Source organism: Stigmatopora argus, chromosome 3 (genome assembly GCF_051989625.1).
Source record: "Stigmatopora argus isolate UIUO_Sarg chromosome 3, RoL_Sarg_1.0, whole genome shotgun sequence".
Taxonomy (NCBI): domain Eukaryota; kingdom Metazoa; phylum Chordata; class Actinopteri; order Syngnathiformes; family Syngnathidae; genus Stigmatopora; species Stigmatopora argus.
In genome coordinates, this window is record NC_135389.1 from 2,300,907 (window position 1) to 2,314,795 (window position 13,889).

General features: G+C 41.2%; 2 protein-coding genes across 11 annotated transcripts in view; one reads left to right on the top strand and one right to left on the bottom strand.

Annotated features, from left to right (window-relative positions):
* cdk10 (cyclin dependent kinase 10) overlaps window positions 1–11,483 on the top strand; it is a 49,900-nt gene extending 38,417 nt beyond the window's left edge. For 5 of the 6 annotated variants that reach the window (XM_077595866.1, XM_077595863.1, XM_077595861.1 and 2 more), the window contains 3 exons: window positions 2,476–2,615; window positions 9,531–9,583; window positions 9,669–11,483. In XM_077595866.1, the coding sequence (XP_077451992.1) occupies window positions 2,476–2,615; window positions 9,531–9,583; window positions 9,669–9,763 (288 nt within the window). In that variant the 3' untranslated portion in view covers window positions 9,764–11,483. The other variant, XM_077595862.1, reaches the window with a different exon arrangement.
* The window catches only part of vps4a (vacuolar protein sorting 4 homolog A), a 131,591-nt gene that overhangs the window by 1,161 nt on the left and 116,541 nt on the right, over window positions 1–13,889 (bottom strand). For 3 of the 5 annotated variants that reach the window (XM_077595860.1, XM_077595853.1, XM_077595859.1), the window contains one exon: window positions 8,495–8,844. The exons of 1 other annotated variant lie outside the window; for it this stretch is intronic. In XM_077595860.1, the coding sequence (XP_077451986.1) occupies window positions 8,593–8,844 (252 nt within the window). In that variant the 3' untranslated portion in view covers window positions 8,495–8,592. Of the gene's footprint in view, window positions 1–8,494; window positions 8,845–13,889 lie in introns of those variants that run through there. One more of the 5 variants, XM_077595856.1, reaches the window with a different exon arrangement.

A 13,889-nucleotide genomic window follows, 5' to 3' on the forward strand; every position in this document is an offset into this window, starting at 1 on the left:
AATCTTGCAGTCTTATGAATTTAGTCACTAGAATAGAATTTTTACTGACACCTACAGGTCAAGGCCTGTCATCACTTTGTATATAACCCACCCCTTTTGTGTGCCCGCCTAAAGTTTGTCTCCGCCTAAACTTCTATTAAATACCTTCACCGACCGACTGGACGGCGTATCTGGTTGGGGAACCTCGAAGTGGACGCTTGGCTCTGTCCGTCCGTTGCCCCCTTCTTAGGAAGGGTGGGGGCTAGCCAAGGGGGCTAGCCAAGAACAAAGGAAGCGGACCGAGCAGCGACCATTTTGGTAGCGGTCGAGATGAGGCCTCCCTTTCCAGATAACCTCCTTCGGCCGGGAGCTTAAAACTACCACGTGTTTTGCTGCTTCCTCTGTATGAAGATTATTGTCGAGGCAACCCAGCTTTGACACTGCCCCCTCAGGCAGGTTCTGGTTAGGCAGCGCGAGACCCAAATCTTTATTTGCCAACCTCACGTCTTACATAGCCTGTTATCATGAAAGATCTACACTTTACCGTCATCGTTTTGGCAGAAACATACCGTTCTAGAACGTTCTCTTCCCAGGTCATCCTGACTCTGGTGAGTGTTCACAGGCCTATGCATACTTGATTAATTAGCTCTCATTCCACAATAGTTACAATATGTAAATAAAACTATGTTAGGGACACTCAAAACTCAAGAAACGTGACATGACAAACGATGGTCGAAGGCACACGAATCAGGAACTCACCTACAGCTGCAGCTGACAGGTTCATATCTTGATTCACTAACTACTTTGACGTCGAGACTTGCTGCTTCCAATTGCCTTACTCACGGCCACAAGAAGATTAAAAAGTGCTGGAAAAGGGGCTTTTGGTCGGACGCTCATTCTGCTCGGTACTCCCATTTTGGGCTGGCGTGCAGTTGCCCGCCTGGAAAGGCGCCGTTTTCGGGATGGGCTGGCGAATTGGCCAGCGAGGTATTGGGAGATGGGTATAAAGCAACTCCAGCATGACATTTTAAAAAGAAAACATGCCTGAGATACATTAGGTGTATTGTAGTGATGCTTATGTGAGGCGATGTGATGCTTTCGCAGGCGCAAGGGCTCTTGTGGACTATGGCACCACCATGACTGCAAATAGGCATGATGCTATCCTGCTGCAATCCCTGGATGTTTCAGTGGTCTGAAACTAAAGCAGTGTTGTTTTGCCATGTTCGCTACCTGTAGAGATTGAGAATGCCACACCAACTACAAAGTGTGAAGGTGGAAATATGTTGTGGGGCTGTTTGTTTCAACAAGACCTGGATCTCATAGAGGAAAAAAAAACCTTACATGGAGATGTTCAGGCACCCTAATATATCGACCGTTGTCTAAATGGACATTGACCCTAAGCATTTTGCAAAAATGGTTAAAAAGTGGCTTGAGGATAACAAAGTCAATTTCTTGACATTGCCATCACAAAGCCTTCTTTCTGCTCTGATTTCCATCAATAAATTGTGGGAAGATGCAAAATGGCCTTTGCGAACAGTTCTCTCAGGAGGATTGGATCAGGATTCCAGCACAATACTGTCAGAAGCTTGTCAAAGGTTACCCAAGACGTTTGACCCAAGTACCATTCCTTTGAACTGCATTGTTCAAATGAATGGTAATTGATACAAATGAAACTGTTAGGGTTTTTAGTCTTACATTATTATATATTTGCCTGCAATGAAGAACGCTTTTCTTTACTTAGAAAGTTAGGGTTATATTATATATTTGCTTGCAATGAAGAACGCTTTGCTTTACCTTAGAATGTTAGGGTTATGTTATATATTTGCTTGCAATGAAGAACGCTTTGCTTCACTTAGAATGTTAGGATTATTAGTCTTACAATATTATATATTTGCTTGCAATGAAGAACACTTTGCTTCACTTAGCTTATTAACATTAGAAAAGTAGAGTACATCTGCCTGCAACTGTGTAAATGCTTGCTCCTGAGTTAGCCTAAACAACAGGAAGGTCACTCCCTTGGACAGCTGGAATATCCAGTGGACCTTCATCTGTTTTGAGAACTAAACCTTCTATTTGTAACTCGGGTCCTTGAGTATCGACTTTTCACTCCTATTTTCACAGCTGAGATGTCTGTTGTAACTAGGGTCCTTGATCCTTGAGGTTAATAAACAGCAAAGAGATGCGTCTAATGGCAGAATGAACTTTGGACTAAGATCGGTCGGTTCGATTCTCTCTTGCAAGAAAACCACAGATGAGTCTCCTGTCTCTTTTATTTGTGCGTGCATTTGGGAATGCCTATTGGTGAACCTATCAGAAACCTTTGACCTCAAAATAATATAACATACTTAATTTTCTTTCCGGTTAGCATAGCAAATTTAAATCATTTCTTTAACCCTCAATGACCTGAAACGGAAGAGTTTAGTCTGACTTGTCTTCAGACAGTGGGACAAAAAAATGAAATGCGAGCTGATAAATTATGTTTTGTGTTTTACGCAGGGTTTTTCTGATCTGCCCCTTATCGAACAGTACACTCTGAGGAAGCAGCCCTACAACAACCTGAAGAATAAATTCACGTGGTTGTCTGAAGCTGGACACAGACTGCTTAATCTGCTTTTCATGTACAATCCACAGCGCAGGTACACACCACACAGAATGACAGCTCAGAAAGCATGCAAACTGTCAAGATCTATTTTACTCTTAGTAACTTCTGCATCATTATCCAAGCACTGTGTATTATAGGGCAACATTGGTAATGTTTCCTTAGATTTTACTAAAACTCAAGTCCATTATGGAATATTCTAGTGAACATGTGGAAATTATTATAAGATATCCCAAATTCTAAAACACACGTAACGTGAGGAAATATTACTACATGTACAATTGGAACTGGGCGATAAAACGATAACGATAATTTTTGCCAACAATAATAATTGCTCTCTCGCTCGCTCTCTCTCTCTCTCACTCTTGCGCTCTCGCTCGCTCTTTCTTTTTTGGATAACTTTTTTCATCCCGTATTCGGGAAATTTCATTGTGGCAGTAGCAAGAGGGTGATTAGACAGAACAACAAAGCAAAAGCACAAAGTACAAAGCAAATCAAAGTAAATGGGATCATTGAGAATCACCAAATCATTAAGACAGAAAAGCGGCAAAAACAAAACGAGCAAGAGTGGACGGAGCTACCGCCGCCGGCTTCCACTTGAACGGCGCCATCTTGGTTGCGGTAGCTAAAACGGATACAGACTCCAAAAGACGTTGCAAAGTTGGACAAAAACCGGAACCAGACACAGGAAGTCTTCCACAAGATGGGGGACTTCTGCAGACTGGGACCAAGGTGGAGACTATGCAGAGTCACTCTTCCAAGCTTATCCGCACAGTTCCTCAGTAGTCTGGAGCTGAGGACAAGAGTAGCAGAGTAGAGCCCATTGGCTCCGTTGCTGGCAAGCGCCGACAGCTCTTTCATCTTATCCCATGATGGAAGGGTTGGTCAGAAGCGTTGCCTCTCCTCCCGGCATTTTTGTCCAGCTCCGAATCTCGAATCCTCTATCTATTTCTTTCTTTTCTCTGTCTCTTTGTTTCTCTTTTGTCTCTCTCTTTCTTTCTCTTCTCGATAATTCAATAATTTTAAACTGCAATTACACCACCCGACCGCCACAAAGACCGGGGGCGCTGATGCGACATTTACGCTGGTGTTTTAGCATCGTTAGCAGTAGAGCAGCTAACACGGAGCATGAACACAAAAGGACAATAACAGCCAAAATGAGCAATTATTTCTAGTGTGAACAATTTTTGTCATATTGCCCCTATGCACAATACATTTAACGTTCGAAAAATATTTATTTTGTGAAATAGTTATTTTCTGGGAACTTCTTCAGCCCTTTGGATTTTAGCAATGCCGTCAGAAGGGGGACATTACAGCAGCCAGTTAAGTTATTTGGGTTGTATATATGGTAATAGTAGATTGTGGTAGTAGGTGTTTGATTATTTTCTTGTGAAAAGATCAAAATTGTGTGATTTTTGGTGAAAGTATTTGGTCCATCTGAACCAGCCTTTTGCCATAAGTGAAACGAAATCTATTGGATATTATATACTTTTTCAACAAATACAAAACTGAAAAGTCCCCATGCAATATTATTTGGCCCGTTTACTTTCAGTACAGCAAACTCACTCCAGAAGTTCAGTGAGGATCTCTTAATGATCCAATCAATGTTGACTGGTGGTAAATAGAATCGACCTGTGTGTATAATAATGTCTCCTTGTAAATGCACCTGATCCATGGTAGTCTCAGGATTCTATTTAAAGTGTAGAGAGCATCATGAAGACCAAGGAACGGTGGGTCTGAGAAACCTTTGGATACAAAATGATTTCCCAAGATTTAAACATCTCAAGGCGCGCTATGCAAGCAATTATAATGAAATGGAAGGAGTATAAAACCACTGCAAATCTACCAAGACTGTGACACTAAACTTTCACCTCGAACAAGGAGAAGACTGATGAGAGATGTAGCTAAGAGGCCCATGATCACTCTGTATGAACTGCAGAGATCTGCAGCTGAGGTGGGAGAGTACATATGTCCATAGTACATAAATTAGTTGTACAATGTACAAATCTAGCCTTTATGAAAGAGTGTCAAGAAGAAAGCCATTTCTCAAAGATATCCATAAAAAGCCTTGTTTAAAGTTTTGCCACAAGCTGCCTGGGAGACACACTAAACATGTGGAAGAAAGTGCTCTGGTCAGATGACAACAAAATCAAACTTTGATGAAGTACTACATGGGACTTACAGGAATTGTTTAGAGAGAGAGAGAGAGAGAGAGAGAGAGCACTGAGCCACCAGGAACACAAAGGGAACTACGTGAGGATGCTTTTCATTGACTATAGCTCAGCCTTCAACACTATAATACCGGACATTCTGACTGACAAACTCTCCCACCTTGGACTATCGTCTTCCATCTGCTGCTGGATTAAGAACTTCTTAACCAACCGTCCACAAAATGTTAGACTTGGTCCCCACCTCTCTTCCTCCATTACACTGAGCACTGGCTCCCCTCAAGGCTGTGTACTGAGTCCTCTTCTATACTCCCTGTACACATACGACTGTACACCAACCCACCAGTCTAACTCCATCATCAAATTTGCCGATGACACCACTGTGGTCGGACTCATCTCAGGGAGGATGTGTCTGCCTACAGAGATGAGGTCAACAGACTGTCTTCGTGGTGTTTGGTGAAAAATCTCACACTAAACACCACGAAAACTAAAGAAATAATCCTGGACTTTCGCAAACGCAGCACAGATCTGGCCCCACTCCTCATAAATGGAGTATGCGTAGACAGGGTCCGGTCCTTCAAATTCCTGGGGTCCACGTCACGGACAAGCTCTCCTGGTCTACCAACACCACAGCAGTGGTGGAGAAGGCCCAGAAACGACTCCATTTCCTGAGGGTACTCAGGAAGAACAACTTGGACACTAAGTTTCTGGTAACTTTCTATAGAGCCACTGTGATGAGCATCCTGGCATACTGCATTACAGTGGTACGCTGGAAGCACGGCAGCAGACAGAAAAGCCATGCAGAGAGTGATCAACACCACCCAGAAGATCATCGGCTGCTCTCTGCCCTCACTGGATGACATTGCCAGCCCTCGCTACCTCAGCAGAACAATGTTAGGGACTCATACCACCTTGGTCACAACCTCTTCCAGCACAAAGCACGGACAAATAGACAAGTACCGAAAAAAATGGCCCAAAGTTGCACTTTTCCGAAAGAAAAAAAAATCAACACCCTGGTACAAATATCAATTTTCTGAAAAACTGGGGTCCAAATTCAAAAATCGGCCACAGTGCATCCCCAGAGGCGTAAATTTGGCAACTTTTGGTGAAAACCGCATTCAAATCGGACTTACAGATTCAAATCGGACTCTCCATTTCACCCAGACCTCACATACACACGCGCTCACACATTCTCAAAAATAGTAATATGTATAGATTAAGACAAGACATTAAATTGTCTTACTCTTTTCTCTATTAAAACCCCCAATTTTCTTTGTTTCTCTTTATAACTACCTTAATCTATTTTCTTTTTTAATCTCTTTTGTGCTGAATTTACTTTTTCCTGCTAGTATACCTCTTTCCCTCATTTTAATAAGGTGGCCAGCAAAGTCATATTTAGTCACTCTGTCTCTTCACCTATTAGTGACTAGTATTTACAGGGTTTTACCGTCCCCCGGACGCGATCTCACCTATTCGCAATCCCCTCACAAATGGACCTTCATATGAATGATTCACCAAGTCGCACATTCAAAATCCTCTCACGAATTTATATTTATGATCGATTAACTGAGCTCACACATTTGGAAACTTCTCATGAATGGACACATTTACATGGACTCATCAGAGATGTCTTCAACTCTTTTTGGATAAGTTGTCAACCTTTGGTACCCAGGTGCGGAGCAGAGGTCCAGTCCGTTAAAAGGGTCTTAAATGCTGTGGCCACGGTCTTCCCCAGATGTGGACTCTGCCCCTGGATTCCTTCCGCCATATTGACTGCCAGGTTCGAAGGACAAATGTTTTTGATAGGCTCATGAAAAGGCATTCCCCAAATGCACGCAAAAATAAAGAGGAAAAGACAGTCTACTGGAATTTTCACTTGCAATGAGAACGGCCATTGAGGCAACGTCCCAGCTCCGTTCTGACCTTACACATATTTTCTGTTGTTTATTACATTTGATGGCCCTGATTACTATATACGTCTCAACTCTCAGGGGAGGTGTGGAAACAGAAGTGAGATGTCAATACTCAAAACTATGAAGGTCTGGAAGTCTTGTGGATCCTGTGGTAGACGGAGGTGCAGTTCCTAGATCAGATTAGCAGCACTGCAAGGCGTGAGGTTATGAGTAGCCAAGCATTTACTTCGTTTCAAGCAAACATACAGTGGTACCTTGCAATACGAGCTTAATGCGTTCCGAGACTGAGCTCAAAAATCGATTTACTCGTATCTCAAATCAATGTTTCCCATAGAAATGAACTGAAAACAAATTTAATTCGTTCCAACCCTCTGAAAAAACACCAAACAACAGGATATTGGAATGGAAAAAAAACATTTTATTTGTTCTAATTTGCCATCTATTAACAGAGTAATAAATAACTAGTGGTTTTGATGTTTAAAAGTACTAAAATTAGATGGATTTCGCAGAGGGCAGGGAGAGAAGGACAGAGAGAGAGAGAGACTTTGCACGGCAACGCGCTCGCAACATAAACAAATTTAAATGAACTAGGATTACGATACAGACACAAAAAAATAAGTTAAATCTAACTTTGCACTAAACTTAATTCTAATTTTGTTTTGAATTTTTATACCTTTCTTCTCCCGGGTTGGCTCTATTTGCCCTACCTTCACCCTGACTTTCAGCTGCAGTTTTTAAAAGGAACCTATCGAAGATTGTTTGCTTTTGTCTTCCCTTCAAAAATATTCTGAAAATAATGCACACAAATGTTCTCACAATAGGATAACTCACGACCACTTGCCAACATAAAGTAGTATACTCCTCGTATTGGCGAGCAACCTACGCCACACGTAGACCATTCTGCACTGAATAACGGGGGGGAAAAAAACTGTAAAAATACAACGCTCCGCCCAGTGCCCGTAGAGATATTTACACAAGGGAGTTGCGGCGAGGGGTTCTCAAAAGCAGCCTGTCGCATAAGCTGTGTTCTTGTATATCAAAATTGGTCTCGTATCTCAAATTGCTCGTATGTCGGGCCACTCGTATGTCAAGGTATTACTGTACAATAAAATGAAACCAATAATGATGAGCAAGGTAAGTTTTTAATAGTAAAGCAAAGCATTTCTTCATTGCAAGCAAATGTATAATAGTAAAATGACATAAAATCTGGACACTGGGAGGCACACCCAACATGTGGCAAAAGGTGCTCTGGTCAGATTAAACCAAAGTCGAACTTTTTGGCCACGATGCAAAACGATGTTTGGCGTAAAAGCAACACAGCTCATCATCCTGAACACACCATTTGCACATTCAAACATTGTGTTGTCAGCCTCATGGTTTGGGCCTGCTTGTCTTCAGGAGGAACAGAGAAGATGATTAAAATATATGGGATGATTTGGAGCCAAATACAGGACCATTCTGGATGAAAATATTGAAAAGGCTTCAAAAGACCTGAGACTGAGACGAAGATTTTTCTTCCAACAGGACAATGATCCAAACCATAAAGCCAAATATACAATGGAATGGTTCACACATAAACGTATCTCGGTGTTAAAATGGCCAAGTCAAATCCAATTGAGAATCTGTAGGCACAGCTGAAAACTGTCATTCACAAACAGTCTCCATCCATCCTCACTGAGCTCGAGCTGTTTTCCAATGAAGAATGAGCAAGAATTTCAGTCTCTCGATGTGCAAAACTGATAGAGATATACCCCAAATGATTTCCAGCTGTAATTGCTGCAAAAGGTGGCGCTACAAAGTATTAATGCAAGGAGGCCGAATAATATTGCACGCCACACTTTTCAGGTTTTTATTTGTTTTTAAGTTTAACAAAGTTTAAAATATCCAATAATAGTCGGTTAGCGCGTCAGCCTCACAGCTCTGGGGTCCAGGTTCAAATCCAAGTCACATCCATCTGTGGAGCTTGCATGGGCCTGCGTGGGTTTCCTCCGGGTACTCCGCTTTCCTTCCCACATTCCAAAAACTTGCATGGTAGGCTGATTGGACACTCTAAATTGCCCCTAAGTATGGGTGTGAGTGTGCATGGTTGTCCGCCTCCTTGTGCCGTGCGATCGGCTGGCCACCGGGTTGTCCTCCGCCTCTGGCTCGGAGACAGCTGGGATTGGCTCCAGCACCCTCCGTGACCCTAATGAGGATAAAGGGGTTCAGAAAATGAGATGAGATAATAGAGTCTGGTGCTGGAGTTAATCCCAGCTAACCACGGGCACCAGCTGGGGGACACCCTAAATCGGTGGCCAGCCAATCAGAAGGCACAAGCAGACGGAGGAAACCATACACTCTCGCACTCATACCTAGGGGCAATTTAGCGTTCTCAACCAGCCTGCATGTTTTTGGAATTTGGGAGGAAACCAGAGTACCCAGAGAAAACTCACGAAAGCCTGGGGAGAACATGCAATGCCTCAAAGCATCTAACTTAGAAAAACACACTTTTTTAAAAACTAGAATGAAGTGTATTTCCACATTCACTAAACGTGGGTTTTGTCCGGCTACTCCGGTTTTCTCCAACATTCTAAAAACATGCAGGGTCGGCTGGTTGAATACTCTAAAATTGTCCCTATGCATGAGTGTGAATGGTTGTCCGTCTCCTTGTCCCCCGCGATTGGCTGGCAGGGTGCCTCCGGGCCAAAGTCAGCTGTGATAGGCTCCAGCACCCCCCAGTGACCCTTGTGAGGTTCAGAAAATGAATGAATGAAATGATTATCCATTTTACAGGACTTTCAAGTATGTTGAACCACTGACGAGTAGTGTTGTACTTAACATTCAGTGAGTAGTTATTCACATGTTGGATTAAAGTCATGTGTGTTTACCCAGAGCGAATGCCAATGATTGTTTGGAGAGCTCCTACTTCAAGGAGAAACCTCAACGTGAGTAAACTGTTGCCAAATGCAATTGTTCCTTCCGGTCTACTAATTTTAATCTGAATCTTATTTCTTCCTCTGTGTTGTGCAGCTTGTGAGCCTGAGCTGATGCCAACCTTCCCTCACCATCGCAACAAACGTACTGCTTGTCAGCCAGAGAGCCACTTGAAACGTAGCAAGATTTAGCAATAAAATGGCTGGACCATTCTTACTAAAACTCAAATGGTGCAGTGTTTTGTACAGAGCGCTAGATGTGACATGGATGCGTACGGGGTATTTATTTCATGTGCATGAAATAGGTAGTGAGCTCAAAGTCAAACAGCACATCGAGCACATCTTTACATACTCAAACTACACCACCAGACCTGCCAATACCCCAACAAGGCCGTCTCCAAAAGGACCGGCATTTCCACATTGCAAAACATGCATGTACGACTACAGCGTGATACATGGTGGAAGTACTGACTGTAAAACATGTAGAAGGACCCAAATACAAAGATAAACTTATTTTCATTATGCTGTACTTTTTCAATAGTTTGCAAAAACACAATATTTCAATTAATGTAAAAACATGATAATAACAGTTTGATTTAAATTGTCCTTCGCTTATTTTTTTTACATTTTATATCGATTTTAGCGTGAATCACATTCACTCCGGAAATGGGACAAGGGTACTCCTGAAATTGGGTCAACGGAAGTTGGCAGCTCTGAACTACGGTAAATGGAATCTTGACTATCTTAAGTGACACATTCAGCAGATAAATGTCTGTATGCCCAGACATTAAAAATGATAGGGAACAGTGGTAGAAATAAGGTGTGATGGTTGCTAGTTATTTGCAGCAAACTGTAAATGGAACCGTAACAAATAGCGTAAATGTGCACGAATTTGTTACAGTGAGCTCACAATGTAGATCTGATACCCTATGGGACACGAGGGTACATGAGCGCACTTTATTTGTTACAGTAACAATTACATCTCGCTTCAAATAACTTATCTACTCATGTTTATACTTTCACTAGTGTGTAGCCGGTGGCCTGATGAACACTAGTTCATCAGGCCACCGGCTACACACTAGTGAACACTAGTTCATCAGGCTACCGGTGCATTTACATGGAGGCATGATTACACACAGGTTGATTCTATCGATCATAATCAGTCAACATTGGATCATTCAGAGATCCTCACTGAACTTCTGGAGTGAGTTTGCTGCACTGAAAGTAAAGGGGCTGAATAATGTTGCACTCTCCACCACTTTTCAGTTTGTTAAAAAAGTTTAAAATATCCAATAGATTTTGTTCCACTTCGTGATTGTGTGATCTATGTGCTTGTTGATTCGAGGCAAAAAAAGAATTTTATATCTTTGTTTGAAACCTGAAATGTGGGGAAAGGTTTAAAAGTTCATGGGGGCCGAATACTTTTGCAGGGCACTCTATATACACACTATGATCATTTATCTTGTTTGCATTGTAACTCAAATCATGTATGTAAAGACACTGACATTTTACTTGTATATATTTAATGCCAAACCTTTCTCAAATGATGTGGTGGTCCATTGTTCGGTAAATTTAACCTTGTGTCATAGGCCTTTTAATTATTTGAATTGAAAGAGGGAATACACAACTACTTTAGCCTTTCACTCCTAGAAGTCAAGTGCTTGAGAATAGTTGCGTATTGCCCCCTTCCAGGTGCCCAGATCTGTAAGATCACATGCCTTGCTATCTCATAAAATTAAATTATAAGTGTGATTACCTATGTAATTTGAGTAATGATAATCAAGATAACTGATCAATGTCAATGAAGGCATAAATATGGCTACGGACTTGTAAAAGTATAAACACTTGGAACCTTAAATGCTTATTGACCAAATTGCTAAATACAGAATAAAATAATGGAATGCCAAATGAATTTACCAAGTGGTCTATTTCTAAATCAGATGGTGTAATTTTTGACTCGGAAGGTGTGCTCGATGTGTTTTATCGTTGTATCCCTAACGGCAGGGGTCCCCAAACACCGGGCCGGGGACCGATACCAGTCCGCGAGCAACCAGTGCCAGTCCATCAGAGAAATAAATATTAATGTTTTCAATCTCACCCTGCTACTGGAAATGAGAAAAGTTGTTATAATAATGATAAATAATTGCTTGGGACTTGTTTTTTTGCCATTGTGGACGTCTACCGCTTTATCCAAAGTTGGGTCGTGGGGGCAGCAGCTTCAGCAGAGACGCCCAGACTTCTCTCTCCTCAGCCACTTCATCCAGCTCTCCTGGAGGCATATTCTCCCCAGCGTGTCCGAGGTCGGCTCCGTGGCCTCCTCCAGACAGTTTCTTTTTGTTTGTTATCCAAGAAATTCACTTTAACCTGACTACCAAAAAAACATTTTTGTCCAATCACATTCATTTTGAAATTCCCCAATCTATGTGAAGTACCGGATTTTCATGACTATAAGGCGCACCGCTCCGCATTAGACTGGTCCACCGCGCCACATTATACCGGTCTACAGTAGAGGCTGGGGTTGCATTATGCATCCACTAGATGGCGGTGCGCTAATGGGAATGTCAACAAAACAGTCAGGATAGGTCAGCCAAACTTTATTAATAGATTACAAATCAGCTTTCTGACAACTCCATTCACTCCCAACATGAATAAACAGTTTTTTTTCTCCGAGGTTAAAGTATTAGTATTTTCGTGACAGCAATAGCATAATAACTCATGTTGAACAGGTGGGCGATTGTGGCATCCAACGCGCACGTCTCCGTCTCACCAAAGTCGTAATTAATCGAGTCAGTCATTTCTGCCTTCTCTGAACGCTCTGTTGACGCCAACATCGAGCGGCAGGAGTTCTTTTGTGAATCCACCCTGGTAAATGACGGCCGCTGTAAATTGGTTGACAAAAGAACTATATATGCCAGCAATCACTGCGCACTACTTTTTCAACAGGGAAAATAGAATCGGGGGCTGCTGCGGCTCAATATTGATCCGTACGTATATACCTATATATGTATATATACGTATATATATATACACACACACACAGTATATATATATATATATATATACACATATATGTGTATATGTATATATGTATATGTATATATGTATATATGTATATGTGTATATGTATATGTATATGTGTATATGTATATGTGTATATGTGTATATATATATGTGTATATGTATATGTGTATATGTATATGTATATGTGTATATGTGTATGTGTGTATGCGTGTATGTGTGTATGTGTGTGTGTGTGTGTATGTGTATGTGTGTGTATATGTGTATGTATATGTGTATGTATATGTGTATGTGTATGTATATGTGTATGTATATATATGTGTGTATATATATATGTATATATATGTATGTATATATATATGTATATATATGTGTATATATGTGTATATATATGTATATATATGTATATATATGTATATATATATATGTATATATGTATATATATGTATATATATATATACATACACACACACACACATACATACGTATATACCAGTGGCGGGCGGTGCATTTTCTGGTAGCGCCTTCAACGTATCAATCCAACCCTCAAAAACTTTTATGGCTATAAAACCTCTACTGCAGCTACAGCTGCGACACATAAAAAATAATCAATACACTAATGCACAAAAATGGGGTAAAATCTACTTCCTAGCAGCATTTCATGATTAAATACAAATACTGGAGCTCTTCAGACATTAAAACCAGGCCAAGGGGTGATTTTCCCGGGAAAAGACAGCGATGAACGTCAATGGCGTACGGGCAAACATTGCCCGAAAATGGGGTAAAATCCAGCCAAAAACAGCATTTATTGATTAAATACAAATACTGGAGCTTTTTAGAGATCAGAACCGGGCCCGGAGTATCATTTCCCCGGTAAAAAGACAGCGATGAACGTCGATACGTCCATACGTGAAATGACAAAAAATGCACTAAAATACTAAAATTAGGTAAAATCCACTTCCTAGCATCATTTATTGATTGAATACAAATACTGGAGCTTTTGAGACATTACAACCAGGCAAGGGGGGGTGATTTTTCCCAGGAAAAGACAGCAATGGACGTCAATGGTGAAACGCCAAAAATTAAACTGGGGTAAAATCCACTTCCTAGCAGCATTTTGTGATTAAATACAAACACTGGAGCTTTTCAGATATCAGAACTTGGCCCACAATTGAAATATTATTTAGGAATATAGCCATATTTGTAATTTTACTCACCAAAAATCATTTTTTCACAATATCCATCCTCCTTTCTTTCTTCCTTCTTTCCTATCGCCATCGAAGCTAATGATGAAAGTCGA